At 56.7% G+C, this 13,464-nt stretch overlaps 1 protein-coding gene across 2 annotated transcripts in view; it reads left to right on the top strand.

The window, feature by feature from the left end:
• The first annotated feature begins 12,718 nt into the window (after window positions 1–12,718).
• Window positions 12,719–13,464, top strand: part of LOC139240189 (transcription factor 12-like) — a 142,151-nt gene continuing 141,405 nt past the window's right edge. For both annotated transcript variants that reach the window (XM_070868623.1, XM_070868622.1), the window contains exon 1: window positions 12,719–12,957. In XM_070868623.1, coding sequence (XP_070724724.1) covers window positions 12,889–12,957 — 69 coding nt within the window. In that variant the 5' untranslated portion in view covers window positions 12,719–12,888. The remainder of the gene's footprint in view (window positions 12,958–13,464) is intronic.

The following is a 13,464-nucleotide window of genomic DNA, read 5'->3' as shown; positions in this document are numbered from 1 at the left end:
ACCAGGCTCTCCTTAGTCCACCCGGATCTCAATGATCACGTAGAAACCCTGTGCCACCGGCATAACGTGTACCACGATCGCGCGGCTGTATCGCGTGACATTGAGGTTAATAACCCTGTGTTGGTTCTTAATTACGATCATGGTTCCAAATGGGTTGCTGGCACTGTGTTAGCCAAGGAGTGGAGCAGAGTGTTTGTTGTCAAACTTTTGAATGGACAAACGTGCAGAAAGCACTTGGATCAGACCAAACTGCGGTTCACTGACAACCAGGAACAGTTTGAAGAGTACATTACCATCAATGATCCACCTACACACACCCAACCAGCAATCGACCTCGCGGTCAACCACGAGGATGAACCCACCATGCCCGACAGTCCGATCAGACCAGCCACTCCGCAGTGCAGCCATGATCCAACCAACTCACCCAGACCAGGACTTCAACTCAGGCGATCAACCCGGGAACGCAGAGCTCCGGATCACCTCAACCTGTAAATAACTTGTACATAAGACTTTGTGAGGGGAGTGATGTTATGTATGTAAATTTTACTAAAGTATAAGATGTGCCACCAGGGGGTGAACCCGCGGGAGACCCAAGGGTCATCTGCACACCCCGGGCAAGCAGATATAAAAGGCAGTCTACCATGCTGCTTCCTCACTCTGGGGTTACATTAAAGAGACCAAGGTCACAACAGTTTGAGCTTACAGTACACAGTCTTGTGGAGTTATTCTGAACATAACACTCCCTCTACACTGTCCCATCAAACACTCCCAGGGCAGGTACAGCACGGGGTTAGATACAGAGTAAAGCTCCCTCTACACTGTCCCATCACACACTCCCAGGGCAGGTACAGCACGGGGTTAGATACAGAGTAAAGCTCCCTCTACACTGTCCCATCACACACTCCCAGGGCAGGTACAGCACGGGGTTAGATACAGAGTAAAGCTCCCTCTACACTGTCCCATCACACACTCCCAGGGCAGGTACAGCACGGGGTTAGATACAGAGTAAAGCTCCCTCTACACTGTCCCATCACACACTCCCAGAGCAGATACATCACGGGTTAGATACAGAGTAAAGCTCCCTCTGCACTGTCCCATCAAACACTCCCAGGGCAGGTACAGCATGGGTTGGATACAGAGTAAAGCTCCCTCTACACTGTCCCATCAAACACACCCAGGGCAGGTACAGCACGGTGTTAGATACAGAGTGAAGCTCCCTCTACACTGTCCCATCAAACACTCCCAGGGCAGGTACAGCACGGGGTTAGATACAGAGTAAAGCTCCCTCTACACTGCCCCATCAAACACTCCCAGGGCAGGTACAACATGGGTTAGATACAGAGTAAAGCTCCCTCTACACTGTCCCATCAAACACTTCCAGAGCAGGTACAGCACGGGTTAGATACAGAGTAAAGCTCCCTCTACACTGTCCCATCAAACACTCCCAGGGCAGGTACAGCACGGGGTTAGATACAGAGTAAAGCTCCCTCTACACTGTCCCATCAAACACTCCCAGGACAGGTACAGCACGGGGTTAGATACAGAGTAAAGCTCCCTCTACACTGTCCCATCAAACATTCCCAGGGCAGGTACAGCACGGGGTTAGATACAGAGTAAAGCTCCCTCTACACTGTCCCATCACACACTCCCAGGACAGGTACAGCACGGGGTTAGATACAGAGTAAAGCTCCCTCTACACTGTCCCATCAAACACTCCCAGGGCAGGTACAGCACGGGGTTAGATACAGAGTAAAGCTCCCTCTACACTGTCCCATCAAACACTCCCAGGGCAGGTACAGCACAGGGTTAGATACAGAGTAAAGCTCCCTCTACACTGTCCATCAAACACTCCCAGGGCAGGTACAGCACGGGTTGGAGCCATCATTTGTCAGCCAGTTGGTTCGCTATCCCTCCTCCTGCCTCTGTGCTCTGCATCACTCTCTGTCCTGATCCCAGGGTATTCACAGGTCTGCTCAAACCAAGTGCTGCACCCGACCGGGAGATGGGTAATTTTTCACCGTGTACCCTTTGCCTTTGAAGAATGTGACCTTACAGAAGCACACTGCGGCAGAGCAAACGTCACAGACCTACTTTTAGATGTTGGCCATCGGTTTATAGGAAGCAAGTGATTTAATTTACAGGATACAGGATACTGGAGAGGGTGCAGAGAAGATTTACACCGATGACATCAGAAATGCGAGGGTATGCAGATCAGGAAAGGATGAAAAGGCTGGGTCTCTTTTCTCTTGGAAAAAGAAGGCCGAGGGATGACCTAATCGAGATGTTTAAAATGATGAAAGGTTTTGATAAGAGTGGATACAGAGAAAATGTTTCCACTTAGGGGGAAGAGCAGATCTAGAGGCCATCAATATAAGATAGTAAAGAAAGAAAAGATATGCATTTCTACAGCACATTTTACGACCACCGGACGTCCCAAAGCGATTTACAGCCATTGAAGTACTTTTCTTAGTGTGTAGTCACTGTTGTATTGTGGAAAATGTGGCAGCCAATATTGCACACAGCAAGCTCCCACACACAGCGATGTGAAAATGACCCGGATCATCTGTTTTAGTGATGTTGGTTGAGGGATAAATATTGGCCCCAGGACACCGGGGAGAACTCCCCCTGTTCTTCTGTTAATAGTGGCCGTGGGACCTTTTACGTCCACTTGAGAGGGCAGACGGGGCCTCGGTTTAACGTCTCATCCGAAAGACGGCCCCTCCGACAGTGCAGCGCTCCCTCAGTACCGACCCTCCGACAGTGCGGCGCTCCCTCAGTACCGACCCTCCGACAGTGCGGCGCTCCCTCAGTACTGCCCCTCCGACAGTGCGGCGCTCCCTCAGTACTGCCCCTCCGACAGTGCGGCGCTCCCTCAGTACTGCCCCTCCGACAGCGCAGTACGGCGCTCACTCAGTACCGACCCTCCGACAGTGCGGCGCTCCCTCAGTACTGCCCCTCCGACAGTGCGGCGCTCCCTCAGTACCGCCCCTCCGACAGCGCAGTACGGCGCTCCCTCAGTACTGCCCCTCCGACAGCGCAGTACGGCGCTCCCTCAGTACTGCCCCTCCGACAGTGCGGCGCTCCCTCAGTACCGCCCCTCCGACAGCGCAGTACGGCACTCCCTCAGTACCGCCCCTCCGACAGCGCAGTACGGCGCTCCCTCAGTACTGCCCCTCCGACAGTGCAGTACGGCGCTCCCTCAGCACTGCACTGGGTGTGTCAGCCTAGATTTTTGTGCTCAAGTCCCTGGAGTGGGACGCGAACCCGCAATCTTCTGGCTCAGAGGTGAGATAGCTCACTGAGCGTTACTAATAAATCCAATGGGGAATTCAGGAGAAACTTCTTTACCCAGAGAGCGGTGAGAATGTGGAACTCGCTGCCACAGGGAGGGGTTGAGGTGAAAAGCAGAGATGCATTTAAGGGGAAGCTGGATAAACACACGAGGGAGCAAGGGATATGCTGACAGGGTGAGATTTGGAAGGATGAGAGGAGGCTCGAGTGGAGCATAAACACGGCACGGACTGGTTGGGCCGAATGGCCTGTTTCTGTGCCGTATATCCGATGTAATTTTGTGGGTAAGACTGCAAAGTATGGCAAACATGAGAGGAGACCCACTGGAAACCACACACGCTGAACCCTCTCACACTCTGAAGGGCCTTGCACACTTGACATTTGCTTGTGGAGTTCATCTCTCTGTGATTACGCAGGCTCATTATTCCAACGGCTGAATCGCAGTCCTACCGAAAACTAGATCAAGGTTCTGCCACGGGGAATAAGGCGATGGTACTTAACAATGCACCGTCTACAAGATGCAACTCGCCAAGGCTTCTTCGGCAGCACCTCCCAAACCCGTGACCTCTACCGCCAAGAAGGACAAGGGCAGCGGGCGCATGGGAACACCACCCCCTCCACGTTCCCCTCCCAGTCACACACCATCCCGACTTGGAAATATATCGGCCGTTCCTTCATCGCCGCTGGGTTCAAATCCCTACTTTAAAAAAAATTCATTCGCGGGTTGTGGGCATCGCTGGCAAGGCCGGCATTTATTGCTCATCCCCAATTGCTCCTTGAGAAGGTGGTGGTGAACTGGGACTGTTGTTGTTGCAGTCCGTGTGGTGAAGGTGCTCCCACACTCGACCAGCTCCGCTGGGCAGGGCCACATTGTCCGCATGTCCCCAGACACGAGACTCCCAAAGCGAGCGCTCTACTCGGAACTCCTTCACGGCAAACGAGCCAAAGGTGGGCAGAGGAAACGTTACAAGGGACCACCCTCAAAGCCTCCCTGATAAAGTGCAACATCCCCCACCGACACCTGGGAGTCCCTGGCCAAAGACCAGGCCGCCCTAAGTGGAGGAAGTGCATCCGGGAGGGCGCTGAGCACCTCGAGTCTCGATGCCGAGAGCATGCAGAAACCAAGCGCAGGCAGCGGAAGGAGCGTGCGGCAAACCAGTCCCACCCTCCCCTTCCCTCAACCACTGTCTGTCCCACCTGTGACAGGGACTGTGGCTCTCGGATTGGGCTGTTCAGCCACCTAAGGACTCTCTTCAGGAGTGGAAGCAAGTCTTCCTCGATTCCGAGGGACTGCCAATGATGATGATGGTGATGTTAGGGAGGGAGTTCCAGGATTTTGACCCAGCGATGATGAAGGAACTGCCGCTGTATTTCCAAGTTGGGATGGTGTGTGGATTTTTGTCTCTGGAGTGGGACTCGAACCCACAACCTTCTGACAGACTGAGGGAGATGAATGTAAAAAGTGCAGGGGGCAGTCCGACTTACAAAACACTTGCTAATTATTCTGGCCGTTAAGCGATGCTCTGCTCTCCCACTACCCCCACACATGCACACACACACACATATAAAGCATACTAATCTTGCGTGACAGAGAGTTAAGGAGCTTTGTCGTGGTCAGTCAGCTGCGGTTAAACCAATTTTCAGCTCTTTGTCAATCCTCATTAGGGCTGGAGGTGTACAGGAGGGGGAGGAAATCAGGGAGAGGCAGCAGGGACTGTTAATGCTTCAGAGCACGCTGTTGTGTGGGTCAGAATGCTAAGGAGACGATGACTGACCCCACTCCGCTCAACTTTGGCCGCACACCCGTCCCAGGGTAGATTCGCTGCATTCAGCGAATAAACCGAGCTTCACAGTCAAGTGCGTCGGCCAACATCCGACTCGCGCTCCCCCCAAGCCTCGCTCGTCCCTTACACGGACGTGGGCTGCTCACGAGAATTCAGCAGCCCACGTCCGTGCTTCAAACGGTGGGGATCCATGGAGATAGGATTGTCTCCCGATGCAGTGCTGAGGGAGCGCCGCACTGTCAGAGGGGCTGTGCTGAGGGAGCGCCGTACTGTCAGAGGGGCAGTACTGAGGGAGCGCCGCACTGTCGGAGGGGCGGTACTGAGGGAGCGCTGTACTGTCAGAGGGGCAGTACTGAGGGAGCGCCGTACTGCGCTGTCGGAGGGGTAGTACTGAGGGAGCGCTGTACTGTCAGAGGGGCAGTACTGAGGGAGCGCCGTACTGCGCTGTCGGAGGGGCGGTACTGAGGGAGCGCCGTACTGCGCTGTCGGAGAGGCGGTACTGAGGGAGCGCCGTACTGCGCTGTCGGAGGGGCGGTACTGAGGGAGCGCCGCACTGCGCTGTCGGAGGGGCGGTACTGAGGGAGCGCCGTACTGCGCTGTCGGAGGGGCGGTACTGAGGGAGCGCCGCACTGCGCTGTCGGAGGGGCGGTACTGAGGGAGCGCCGTACTGCGCTGTCGGAGGGGCGGTACTGAGGGAGCGCCGTACTGCGCTGTCGGAGGGGCGGTACTGAGGGAGCGCCGTACTGCGCTGTCGGAGGGGCAGTACTGAGGGAGCGCCGTACTGTCGGAGGGGCAGTACTGAGGGAGCGCTGCACTGTCGGAGGGGCAGTACTGAGGGAGCGCCGTACTGTCGGAGGGGCGGTACTGAGGGAGCGCCGCGCTGTCGGAGGGGCGGTACTGAGGGAGCGCCGCACTGTCGGAGGGGCGGTACTGAGGGAGCGCCGCGCTGTCGGAGGGGCGGTACTGAGGGAGCGCCGCGCTGTCGGAGGGGCAGTACTGAGGGAGCGCCGCACTGTCGGAGGGGCAGTACTGAGGGAGCGCCGCGCTGTCGGAGGGGCAGTACTGAGGGAGCGCCGCACTGTCGGAGGGGCAGTACTGAGGGAGCGCCGCACTGTCGGAGGGGCGGTACTGAGGGAGTGCTGTACTGCGCTGTCGGAGGGGCGGTACTGAGGGAACGGCGCACTGTCGGAGGGGCGGTACTGAGGGAGCGCTGCACTGTCGGAGGGGCGGTACTGAGGGAGCGCTGTACTGCGCTGTCGGAGGGGCGGTACTGAGGGAGCGCCGCACTGTCGGAGGGGCGGTACTGAGGGAGCGCCGCACTGTCGGAGGGGCAGTACTGAGGGAGCGCCGCACTGTCGGAGGGGCGGTACTGAGGGAGTGCCGCACTGTCGGAGGGGCGGTACTGAGGGAGTGCCGCACTGTCGGAGGGGCGGTACTGAGGGAGCGCCGCACTGTCGGAGGGGCAGTACTGAGGGAGCGCCGCGCTGTCGGAGGGGCAGTACTGAGGGAGCGCCGCACTGTCGGAGGGGCAGTACTGAGGGAGCGCCGCACTGTCGGAGGGGCGGTACTGAGGGAGTGCTGTACTGCGCTGTCGGAGGGGCGGTACTGAGGGAACGGCGCACTGTCGGAGGGGCGGTACTGAGGGAGCGCCGCACTGTCGGAGGGGCGGTACTGAGGGAGTGCCGTACTGCGCTGTCGGAGGGGCGGTACTGAGGGAGCGTCGCGCTGTCGGAGGGGCGGTACTGAGGGAGCGCCGCACTGTCGGAGGGGTGGTACTGAGGGAGCGCCGTACTGCGCTGTCGGAGGGGCGGTACTGAGGGAGCGTCGCACTGTTGGAGGGGCGGTACTGAGGGAGCGCCGCACTGTCGGAGGGGCGGTACTGAGGGAGCGCCGCACTGTCGGAGGGGCGGTACTGAGGGAGCGCCGCACTGTCGGAGGGGCGGTACTGAGGGAGCGCCGTACTGCGCTGTCGGAGGGGCGGTACTGAGGGAGCGCCGCACTGTCGGAGGGGCGGTACTGAGGGAGCGCCGCACTGTCGGAGGGGCGGTACTGAGCGAGCGCCGCACTGTCGGAGGGGCGGTACTGAGGGAACGCCGCACTGTCGGAGGGGCAGTACTGAGGGAACGGCGCACTGTCGGAGGGGCGGTACTGAGGGAACGGCGCACTGTCGGAGGGGCGGTACTGAGGGAACGCCGCACTGTCGGAGGGGCGGTACTGAGGGAGCACCGCACTGTCGGAGGGGCGGTACTGAGGGAACGCCGCACTGTCGGAGGGGCGGTACTGAGGGAACGCCGCACTGTCGGAGGGGCGGTACTGAGGGAGCGCCGCACTGTCGGAGGGGCAGTACTGAGGGAACGCCGCACTGTCGGAGGGGCGGTACTGAGGGAACGCCGCACTGTCGGAGGTGCCGTCTTTCGGACAAGACATTAAACCCGGTGTCCCTAAAGATGTAAAAGATCCCACGGGCACTATTGCAAGAAGAGCAGGGGGGTGGGGAGGGGGAAGTCCTCCCCGGAGCCAATCGATCAACATCACGAAAACAGATTTATCTGGATCATTATCACATTGCTGTTTGTGGGAGCTTGCTGTGCGCAAATTGGTTGCAGGGTATCTCTACATTACAACAGTGACTACCCTTCAAAAAACACACTTCATTGGGAGTAAAGCGCTTTGAGATGTCCTGGGGTCGTGCAAGGTGCTATAGAAATGTAAGTCTTCGCCATTCAACAGTGCAGATTCTCCAACCCGCCGTTAGTTTGAACAGGGTTCCCTGCTGGGAGTCCGGGAGCACTGGAATTTACCCTGCAGCACTGTCCACCTCTGCAAAGCCCTTCCGCCGGATTTGACTCCCGGACCTCAGGGCGTCGCGGTTGGTGACCCTGGGTCAAGGAGGGGTTAAACTGGCCAGGCGCCCACCCCTGATTGCACCGGAGTATCCTCTGCTGGCAGGTGCCCGCGCAGCTGTCGGGCCCACAGCTCGGCTGCGATGCCTCTCGCAGTCGATTAGCACAAGCTCGGCTTCCTCGGTAAGGACGGGAATTTGGAGAGGGGTGGTGGGGCGGTGGGGGGGGGTGAGCCGATGGAACAAAATCCCAGCGAGGGTCAGAATATGTCGCGGGACGGGAACCTAAAGCTGACCTTCGCCCGCCTGCCCACAGGTGGGGGGGGGGGACGGCCTGTTCGAGCTGCCGCTGTGCCTTTTGGCCAGTCTTCACCCCTACCCTATGGGAGCTGATTCTGCGCAGACCAGCTATTCGACTGGGGTGGGCATCACAGCAAAGAAAAGACACCGGGAATGGTACACAGAGGAAGCACCTGGGGTGGGGGGATAGACAAAGGGAGGACATTGGAGGGAAATTATACACTAGGAATAGCATATTAGAATGATACAACAACAGCAACTTGTATTTATATAGCGCCTTTAACGTAGTAAAATGTCCCAAGACGCTTCAAAGGAGTGTTATAAGAAGTAAAAATTCACACCGAGCCACGTAAGGAGAAATTAGCGCAAGAGGTAGGTTTTAAGGAGCGTATTAAAGGAAGAGAGCGAGGTAGAGAGGCGGAGAAGTTTAGGGAGGGAATTCCAGAGCTTGGGGCCCAGGCAGCAGACGGCCCCAATAGTGCAGCGCTGCTCAAGAGGCCAAAATTAGAGGAGTGCAGAGATCTCGGGGGGATTGTAGGGCTGGAGGAGATTACAGAGATAGGGAGGGGTGAGGGCCATGGAGGGATTTGTAAACAAGGATGAGAATTTTGAAATCGAGGCATTGCTTAATCGGCAGCCAATGTAGGGGGGTGATGAGTGAGCGGGACTCGGTGCGAGTTAGGACACGGGGGCAGTGAGCACAGGGGGTGATGGGTGAGCGGGACTCGGTGCGAGTTAGGACACGGGGCAGCGAGCACAGGGGGCGATGGGTGAGCAGGACTCGGTGCGAGTTAGGACACGGGGCAGCGAGCACAGGGGGTGATGGGTGAGCGGGACTCGGTGCGAGTTAGTACAGGGGGCAGCGAGCACAGGGGGCGATGGGCGAGCGCGACTCGGTGCGAGTTAGTACAGGGGGCAGCGAGCACAGGGGGCGATGGGTGAGCGGGACTCGGTGCGAGTTAGTACAGGGGGCAGCGAGCACAGGGGGCGATGGGTGAGCGGGACTCGGTGCGAGTTAGGACACGGGGCAGCGAGCACAGGGGGCGATGGGTGAGCGGGACTCGGTGCGAGTTAGTACAGGGGGCAGCGAGCACAGGGGGCGATGGGTGAGCGGGACATGGTGCGAGTTAGGACACGGGGGCAGCGAGCACAGGGGGTGATGGGTGAGCGGGACTCGGTGCGAGTTAGGACACGGGGGCAGTGAGCACAGGGGGTGATGGGTGAGCGGGACTCGGTGCGAGTTAGGACACGGGGCAGCGAGCACAGGGGGCGATGGGTGAGCGGGACTCGGTGCGAGTTAGTACAGGGGGCAGCGAGCACAGGGGGCGATGGGTGAGCGGGACTCGGTGCGAGTTAGGACACGGGGGCAGCGAGCACAGGGGGCGATGGGTGAGCGGGACTCGGTGCGAGTTAGTACAGGGGGCAGCGAGCACAGGGGGCGATGGTTGAGCGGGACTCGGTGTGAGTTAGAACACGGGGGCAGCATAGAAGGAGGCCATTTGCCCCATCGTGCCTGTGACAGAGCGATCCAATCAGTCCTACTCCCCCCTGCTCTTTCCTCTGTAGCCTGGCAAATATTTCCCCACCCTCCAAGTATTTATCCAATTCCCCCGTTTGAAGTCACGATTGAATCTGCTCCCACCGCCCTTTCAGGCAGCGCGTTCCCGATCACAACAACTCACTGCGTAAAAACATTCTCCCCATCTCCCCCTCTGGCTCTTTTTTTTATCTTAAATGAAATGATTTTTAAAAAAGAGTAAAATGCTGGTATGCACAGCAGCGTCGGAGAGATAAGAGAAGATATTTTGTGAACAGTTCGGCTCGACAGGAGTCGGTGTGAAATGTTTATCACGGTCAAGTCAGTGCTTGATGTTAGCTGTCGATGTTGCAGAGGTCTGAGCACTGATTGACGTAAGAAATAGGAGCAGGAGTAGGCCACATTGCCCCTTGGGTCCGCTCCGCCATTGGCTGAGATCACAGCTGAACTTCGACCTCAACTCCGCCGTCCCGCCCGATCTTCTGTGTCCCTCGATTCCCTTAACGCTGTCGCCTCCTTCTGCACCCCCGAGACATACCGACACGCAGCACCCAGAGAGACCGAGGCGCGGGCCAGGAGAGTGAGGCAGACCCTTCTAAGTTATCCTTAGTCATTGCCGTCGCCTCGGCTGTGGTTTGAGAATGGAATTTGTGGCAGGATCGAGAAAGGATTAGCCATGTGGGAATAAAGAAAAAAAATCTTTCTCCCGAGCTTGTACCGTTTTGAAAGTAGCTCGGTCCAACACACTCGCTGATTTTGTGCTGAGGTTTCTGTGTGTCAGCCGTGGCTCAGTGGTCGTGGGTTCGAGCCCCAGTCCAGAGACATGAGCACAAAATCTAAATTGACACTCCCAGTGCAGTGCTGAGGGAGCGCCGCACTGTCGGAGGGGTGGTACTGAGGGAGCGCCGTATTGTCGGAGGGGTGGTACTGAGGGAGCGACGTACTGCGCTGTCGGAGGGATGGTACTGAGGGAGCGCCGCACTGTCGGAGGGGTGGTACTGAGGGAGCGCCGTACTGCGCTGTCGGAGGGACGGTACTGAGGGAGCGCTGCACTGTCAGAGGGGTGGTACTGAGGGAGCGCCGTATTGTCGGAGGGACGGTGCTGAGGGAGCGCCGCACTGTCGGAGGGGTGGTACTGAGGGAGCGCCGTACTGCGCTGTCGGAGGGATGGTACTGAGGGAGCGCTGCACTGTCAGAGGGGTGGTACTGAGGGAGCGCCGTACTGCGCTGTCAGAGAGGCAGTGCTGAGGGAGCGCCGCACTGTCGGAGGGGCCACCTTTCGGATGAGACGTTAAACCGAGGCCCCGTCTGCCCTCTCAGGTGGATGTAAAAGATCCCGAGGCCACTATTGGAAGAAGAGCAGGGGGAGTTCTCCCCGGTGTCCCGGGACCAATATTTATCCCTCAACCAACATCACTGAAAAAACAGATGATTTGGGTCAATGTCACTTTGGTGTGTTTGGGAGCTTGCTGTGCGCAAATTGGCTGCTGCGTTTCCAACAACAGTGACTACACTCCAAAAGTACTTCATTGGCAGTGAAGTGCTGTGGGATGTCCTGAGGTTATGAAAGGCGCTGTAAAAGTTCGAAATTTAGTTTTAAGATGCCCCCCATGGTTGAATAGCAATCTACCCTCACTACCAAAGCATACACAGGAAGTTTGGTTACTTGGAGGGGGTTGCTGGCACCTGTGGAACTGCACCCTGTCCATTTGGTGTGATTGGAAGACATTGTCTGTGTATGTGTGTGTGTGTGTCTGTCTGTGTCTGTGTGTGTGTGTGTGTGTGTGTGGGGGGGGGGGAGGTGGTGGAGCGCGACGGCGGAATAAGACAACCGGGTCCCTTTAAGGATTCTTCTTCCTCTCCACATATCGAAAATAATTAAATTACCTGGCTGTACAGCCACATTTTTCTGGTCAGAAATCCTGAGGTTTTGAAAGGAGCTTTATATATATATTTAAAAATAGGATTGTTCTTTCTAACATAGTGTCAGCTGTGGCTCAGTGGGCAGCACACTCACCTCTGAGTCAGAAGGTTGTGGGTTTGAGACCCACTCCAGGGACTTGAGCACAAAAATCTAGGCTGACACTCCCAGTGCAGTGCTGAGGGAGCGCCGCACTTTCGGAGGGGCGGTACTGAGGGAGTGCCGCACTGTCGGAGGGGCGGTACTGAGGGAGCGCCGCACTGTCGGAGGGGCGGTACTGAGGGAGCGCCGCACTGTCGGAGGGGCGGTACTGAGGGAGCTCCGCACTGTTGGAGGGGCGGTACTAAGGGAGTGCCGCACTGTCGGAGGGGCAGTACTGAGGGAGTGCCGCACTGTCGGAGGGGCAGTACTGAGGGAGTGCCGCACTGTCGGAGGGGCAGTACTGAGGGAGCGCCGCACTTTCAGATGAGATGTTAAACCGAGGCTCCCTCTGCTCTCTTAGGCGGACGTAAAAGATCCCATGGCCTCTATTTTGCAGACGAGCAGGGGGAGTTCGCCCCGGTGTGCCGGGGCCAATATTTGTCCCTCAACCAACTTTATCCGTAAAACAGATGATCCGGGTCATTATCACGTTGCTGTTTGTGGGAGCTTGCTGGGCGCAAATTGGTTGCCGCGTTTCCTACATTACAACAGCGACTACACTCCGAAAAAGTCCTTCGATGGCTGCAAAGTGCTTTGGGGCGTCCTGCGGTCGCGAAAGGCGCTATAGAAATGCAAGTCTGCCTTTTCTCGTGCCCCCTCCCAAAAATACCCCCACAGAACCGGTTCGGGATTAAGACCCTAATGGCACAGAATGTTTTCAGAAATCTCTTGCTGGAGTTTCTCAGCTCTCTCTCTCTCTCTCCTAACCTAAGCGGCTCAGTCCATTTTTCTCTCTCGCTCTCCCATGACTCGGTGCCAAGCGGAAAATGTGCTCTCCCCTTTAGCTGGGAGTGGAATGGCCTGCTCCTGATCTGCATGTGGCTCTCGGCGAGGGCCATGTGGTGAGAGGGGACCTCAGCAGTCCTGGAATTAGTCTGAAGACAAGCTGGTCTTTCTCCTTAATCTCTCGCTCGCTCTCTCTACTTTTTTTTTTAAAGCTTGAGGGAATTGCCAAAGCGTGGGAGCTACACCTAGACTCGAAAACCTTCGGCAGAAACCCCTTTGTGCAACCATGTACTGTGCGTACCCAGTACCTGGGGTTGGAAATAATTCTTTGATGTACTTTTATAATGGCAAGACTGTAAGTATTATGGGCTGGTTTGCCTGCTTTCTTTGTGCAATGGGGCTGTCTTTGTGTGCTGTGCGTGGAGATAGTCTACAACTGTTGCTCCTTGCTACTCTTAAATCTGCACAAACTTGGCGTGTGTGTTTTTTTGAAAAGTTTCCCTGCAATGGCTCCCTTTGTTTAAAAAAAAATGGTCTACGTGTTTTAAAAAAAAACTCTTTTATTTTCGGTGTCTCCACCCGGGGGGGGAGAAAAGCTATTTTGAAAGGGCACGTTGCTGCTTTTATTTTGTTTGTGTGCGATTTGGAGAATTTGATGTCGTTTTCAACGAAGTGTTCCAGAGGGCATTTGTGGGGCGGAGGGGCGACTGAGCACATATACAGACAGCCAAGCCGTACAGAAGGCGTTGGAAAATGGTTACTCGGTTTTAAGTTTCTGCAAGTTTTTGGTGCGTCCGGGAAAAGTTTCTTTTGCTCTCGTGTCGCGACGAGAGAAGGCTAGAGGATTTGGCAAATTTCAGTC

This window comes from Pristiophorus japonicus, chromosome 30, assembly GCF_044704955.1.
Source record: "Pristiophorus japonicus isolate sPriJap1 chromosome 30, sPriJap1.hap1, whole genome shotgun sequence".
NCBI lineage: Eukaryota > Metazoa > Chordata > Chondrichthyes > Pristiophoridae > Pristiophorus > Pristiophorus japonicus.
Note: the sequence above shows the minus strand (reverse complement) of the source record. Positions and strands in the feature narration are given on the sequence as shown.